We start from the raw sequence: 6,000 nt of genomic DNA on the forward strand, positions 1-6,000 counted from the left end.
TCACCCCGTTACCCATGTCACACGCTATCTCCCAGAGGCAGGTGAGCCTCTCCTGCCCAGGTCAGCCTTGGCCACACCCGCCACCAGCGGCCAAGTGGCCCCTGTTGTTCCCACATCCGTGATGGGCGGACCGCCTTCTTTCCCTACCGTCAGGTCCAGCATTGTCTTTATTTCATTAGGAGGCAACTAAAATCTGTATCACAAGTTTCCCTTCATTTATCTTAGTTTTGTATTTTCTTTCCCTGGCAGTACCTTTTAATTCCTTGCGGTTAAAATAAAGATAGACAATAAGTTGCCTTTTTAAAAACAAATATGACTCGTGATCAATCATAATGGAGTTTTACAGCCATTGCCAGTAGGTGGCATCTTGAGCAAAATCACTGGCGAGAGATGAGAGCTCTGCTGTTTGCAGATTGATGTCGCCTATAAACGGATCCAGAGATGGAGGCGTCTTTCTTCTTTATATGTTTCACCAGTAAAAACCACCATTGCTTTTGGTTGCTTTTCCTTGTGTAGTTGTGTGGTATTTGCTGTCCCCTGGTACTTTTAGGTTGTAAATCCCCTTGGAAACCTGATGCAAGCCTAGAGACGTCTCCAGAAATGGCAGAATTCCAAAAGCCCTCCCATGTTTCAGTTAAAATTCCTGTCCTGAGGTGAGGGTTTAGGCCCGAGAAGCCCTGCTGTAACAGAAACCAGAGCCCCCAGCACCCCCTGGGCGCCATGGGTGATGTGGGTGGGCAGGCCCAGCCTGGTTGTGGTGTGGAGGGGCTGCCCCACTCCTGGAGGGTAAGGTTCCGTTACACAGGGATTCTGAGAGTTCTCCTGGGTTCTTGGTGTCACAGAGCAGACCTCCTTCAGAGATTTGTTACAGAGATCAAACCTCTGTAGTTCTTTAGATGTAGATGCTCTTTCTTAGTTTCTGTTTCATTTTTAAATGCATCATGGATTGGTTGGCTTTGGTTATCCTTGTTGCCTTCCGGTGATTTAATCCCCCCACTACTAATTTAATAACTTGTGGTTTGTCTGTCATTCATCCTTTCCTTCTGACAGGTAATTTTAATACTTGCAGCTGTGAGGGTCACCTCCAGCACTGATGCACACAGGTACCGGCGCTGGACCTGGGTCCTGTGTGTTGATGTTATTTCCACGAGAGGGAGGCGCCGGGTCGTGTGTCCTGGATCGCCTGCCCTGTCTAGGAGTGCAGGTGGTCTCCCCTCTTTCCCTCGAGTGCAGAGAGCTTGTGCCCCTTATGCCTGGAGCTCCGGGAGCTGGGTGCAATGACGGTGACGCAGGAGAGCATGGCAGGGCTCCCTCTCGGTTAGGGGCAGGGCCCGGGGCACTCCACTCCCACCCCCAAGCCGTGCCAGATTCTTCTAGAGGAAGAGCAGCAGGCCAGCTTCTCTACGCCCCCTGCTCCTCCCTGCTCCGCCAGGGCTCATGTGGCGGTGGGAGCTGACTCAGTGCTTCCCGACTGACGTGTGGATCACTTCCTGTCGGGTCCCTGGGCTGTGGTCTGAGTTTCTCTTCACTGTGTCCTTCTCTCCCCGTCCTCTGCCTGGCCTGCTTGTCCTTGCTGTATTTAGATTGGGAAGCACATCTGTGCTGTGAGGGGCTCTGGCGCAGCTCAGTGTGCTCTTCATCCCGACCCAAGTGCAGGACAGTTGGAAGCCTTCTTCCTGTCCTTGCTGCGTTAAGCCCCCAGGCCCTGGCAGGATGAATTGCTGTGATGTCAGCCCACTGAGTCCTGTGGCCTCCCAGTCCTCTGCCGCGGCTGCCGTCTTTCACTCAGGGCTGAGTTCTCCGAGTCGTCCCCAGTAACCGGTTCTTTTGTTATTTCTGCGGAGTATCTGTTGTACAAATAAGTCACAGTTCATTTATCTACTGTGCTGTGCATGGGTGTTGCGGGCGGTGCCCGTTGGAGGCTGTCATGAATAGAGCAGCTGGGAATGCTTTCGTGCATGTGTTTGGTGACACGTGAGCCTGTTCCTTGGGGCCCAGCAGTCTATCTTATCAAATAAAGAACACCCAGAGTTTACCACCTTCGTATGCAGTTACCTTCTGTCTGAGAAGAGGCCCAAGAAAGCAAAGGCTGATTGTGATAGCTTTTAGCTGGTGGACCCAGTTCTGAACACCCTTCCTAGCCCAGGCTGAGACTCGCCTTGACAGCGAAAACGCCGTGTACAGTCCACTCGGCCTGCCGGCTTTCAGCTTTGCTAGTTTTAACTGCCTGTGTCATTTGGGGAGATGAATGTTTCAGGGTTGGCACTTTGGCACCACCCACCAGTGCCGTGGTGAGCGCGGGCACACCAGGCTCCAGGAGTGGGGGTCTCTGTCCAGGGCGGAGCCCCGCAGGCAGTGAGGACCTAACCACGGCTTTTACGTATCTGTTGAATAAATAGCACAGTCTAGTAGAAATTCTAGGTATTACTGGATTTCTTCCCAAAGCAGGAAACAGCAAATCGTTGTCTTCTACAACCTGAGTGAGAATTCTTTAAAAACGCGTGTATTATATCTATTTGTTCATTCTGTTTAATGAAAGCAGTGTTGAACGTCTAATTTTAATGAGTATATGTTCAGAGACAGTATATGTTCTCTCCAGTATATGTCCAGTATTCTGGAAGTTCCAGAATAACCCAGCCTGAGGGAGACCATCAGAGGGAAGGAAGTCTGGTGTTCTAAGTAAGCAAAGTGGAAATCCTTGTGAAGCCTGTCGGAGAGAACCACGGCTTTCCTTCCGAGATGCCAGCTTCCTCTGGACATGTTTCTGATGGACGTGTCTCCCCGCCCCTCTGCTTGACCATGTGTCAGGCCCTTTTCAGTTGGTGACAAGCAGTGTAAGCGGTAGGCCACCTGTGGCCTGTGGGGACAGCCGTCTGCAGGGAGCTGGGGTGACGTGATCCCTCACCCACAGCCCTGCGTCTCCACGCCAAGGGGCCGTGCTGGGTGGTGCTGTGAAACCTCGGTTCTCTCTGGTGTGCAGACCTGGTACCCCAGACCTCCGTGAAGACTGAGGCTCCTCACAGGTACTGCTGAGGAGGCGGCCTCAGGCCCTGGGCGCTGTAACAGGCCCTGGGTGCTTCTCACGGCAGCGCTGTTCCTGCCTGGGGGCAGGGTGGGGCCTGGCCGCTATGTTTTCACATCTTACAAATGAGGAGACTGGGCCCAGAGACCATGACACTGGGTTTGAGCCTGGTTGGTTGAGCTCTGAGGTCCATGATCTTAACCTCTGCCTCCTCAGGGTTTATCAGGAATTAAATGGAACCTTGCACATAGGATGCCTGCGTGGTGCTCGGGCTTTCAGTATGTCAGCTCTTTGGCAACCTGAAGTTTTTAAGGAGAAATTTAAAAAGCAGACTTGTGTCTCCCCATAGCGTGTGGCTTGTGTGTTCAGCCACCTGCCCTGGCCTGTGAAGGGTACACTGGAGTGTGTCTAATGTCAGGTGACAACGCAGGAGTGCAGGGGTCCAGGACTCCTATGAGACATGATGTCCAGGCTGTGTCCTGGACCCAGGATACCAAGACCCTCCGCTTCTGGAGCTGACTTGGGGACAGTTGGGATCCTTGTCTGTGGAGCAAGAGAGTCTGGTGACAGGGCCCCGGCCTGGAGCTGGTGTTGATGTCAGCCAGCTTCACGGTGGCTCTGGGAGCAAAGCACTTGTGTACTTCGAATTAGGGGTAGGGTATTCTTTTTTCTTCCTTTTTTTTTTTAATGACAACATTAAAAGTCACCCTGACCTTGGTAGGAACTAAGTTAAAAGAAAGAAAATCTTGTAAACTTTCTTTCTAAACTCTGTCCTTCTCTCCAGGCAACATCAACGGCTGCTATTTGAACTATTACTTTTTCCTTCTGGCGGCCATTCAAGGAGCCACCCTCCTGCTTTTCCTTATTGTTTCCGTGAGATACGACCATCAGCGGTCAAGAGCGAACGGCATGCCCGCCAGCAGGAGGACCTGACGCTCCCGCACCCCTGTCGGGTCTGATGGACGGATGGATCCGGGGAAAGGGGCTGCGGGGACTCGGAGAGTGGATGGCTGACTTTCCTGAGGCTTGGCATGACACCAGGATTGGTCTCTTCTTTTACGGGTGACCTAGGTGAGTGCCTTCCTGCGGTTCATCTCCTGCTTCCCGGGCCTTTCTGGAGCAGATGCACAGGCTGCCGCAGGCTTCTCGCCACCGAAGACCCCGGCTCACCCTGCAGCTAGTCTCCTCTGGCAGACACCCGCAGACAGTGACACCGAGTCTCCGGAGACGACACCTATGCGGGTTGGCATCCCAGTATTTTAAACAAGTATCTCATCTCCTTCCTGTAAAACTGCGCTCACCTGCTTCTTTCTTGATGAATAGACACCTGTTTCCATTGAAGAACAGGAGGATTTGTTAAGAAATGAAAGGGTGGTCAAGTGCCACGAAGTTTTATAGAGAAGTCCTGCTCATGGTTTCTCTCCTAAGCCGCAAATCTTGCCAACACCAGGTTCCTCGGTACAGGCCGGCGGTAATGCATTTTATCTGCTGCTGCAAATAGTGCTAACATTTTAAACCGTTGAGATTGCTTTCCTATTGTTTCCTTAAGAACATGATGTTGTACTAAGAACTGTTTAAGACCGTGTGTTCATCTCAACCTGTGGAGCAGCCTGACACGTGTTTTAAAACCTCGCCTAGTCAATGCTCGTGTACGATTTCACTGTGGCACCACTGAGTCTGAAGACCTGCTTGAGGGGGGAAGGACCCTCCCTGAAGAGCACTGGCGCGATCGGGGACGGTTGGCAGTGTTCACTGTGAGCCTGAACTGTCGACAGTCGCAGGCTCTGGGTGGCGGGGGTGTTACACAATGAGGGGTTTCTCGTTTTGTCTAATAAACTCTTCTTCATTTGTTGCTGTGCTTTTGGTATAACTTTATTATAAAAAACACCTTGATTTTGAGACCCACTGACTGCTTCTCTCTGTGCTCTGTCCACCATCGTCATGTATGTGCGTTTTCTGTGTGGACTTCATGTGAATTCCTCAGCTGTCACGTAGACCGTGTGAGGGGTCCGCCGGCAGGAACTGACGAAAAGTCTCAATAAAATGCCTCCTCCTGATGCAACTCTTGACTTCCTAGTGATACTTGCGCCTGCTCTGTACTAAAATACAATTTTATATTATTTATGTTATTTTGTTTGGAAAAGCAAACACCTTATTCATCTGGGTGTGAGTTTGTGTTAAATAAGGGTTGGAAAGCCCTGCTCTAGGAAATAAATACATCATCCTCCAGGAGTATAGTTTCAGCCTTCAGGATCTATTACATACTGAAAACCATTACCCCATGTTGTCAAAAAATCACATTTTTTTCTGTAAGGAATTGGGCACAAAAGGGAAAAGGGTTGTGTGACGAGAGCCCAGCCTGTCCCTGGGCTCTGTGTGGTGGGTGCATCCCAGGCTAGTGGGGTCCAGGTCCTTGCCCAGCCTCCGGGCCTTACATGGACTGGGACTCTGTACAGGTAGCCAGGTACACACTCTCCCATCAGGGGGAAGCTGTCTAGAAAGCCAGTCGGTTAAAGAACTGACGGCCTTTTAACTTTCCACCTGAGTTTAGAGTGTACAGTTGTGCTCGCTGTGTGGCGCTGAACAGCAGTTGAGTAAACAAATCCACAAAACCAGTATGCTGTCACGGGGCTCTCATTCAGACACATGCCTGCCCTGGAGACCTCGATGTGGGTCTCCAGCCAGTGTGTGTTGGCCTCTATTGGAAGACACTCGTCCCTGCTTCCTCTTCCTTGAAGGTGGATGAAACTGAGCGCTCCATTTCTGCACAATCTCATGGGCGGGTTTAAAGAGAAGGTTTGTCATATGGCTGAGCTCTTTCCCAGGAGTTCACGCATCTCCTGGTTTCTCACGGAGCTCCCAGGCTGCTGTCTGTCTGTCTGGCTTCAGGGGCGGGAGTCCCACCTCCAAGGGGCGACTGGAGCATCTCTCCCCACCTCACCATCCGGATGTGGAGGTGGCCTCTTCTTGGGAGAGCA

At 51.5% G+C, this 6,000-nt stretch overlaps 1 protein-coding gene across 1 annotated transcript in view; it reads left to right on the forward strand.

Moving 5' to 3' along the window:
- Positions 1-5,084, forward strand: part of SLC15A4 (solute carrier family 15 member 4) — a 29,342-nt gene extending 24,258 nt beyond the window's left edge. The window contains exon 8 of the mRNA XM_069557591.1: positions 3,807-5,084. Coding sequence (XP_069413692.1) covers positions 3,807-3,955 — 149 coding nt within the window. The 3' untranslated portion in view covers positions 3,956-5,084. The remainder of the gene's footprint in view (positions 1-3,806) is intronic.
- Positions 5,085-6,000: the final 916 nt, after the last annotated feature.

Source organism: Ovis canadensis, chromosome 17 (genome assembly GCF_042477335.2).
Source record: "Ovis canadensis isolate MfBH-ARS-UI-01 breed Bighorn chromosome 17, ARS-UI_OviCan_v2, whole genome shotgun sequence".
In the NCBI taxonomy this organism is placed as follows: Eukaryota; Metazoa; Chordata; class Mammalia; order Artiodactyla; family Bovidae; genus Ovis; species Ovis canadensis.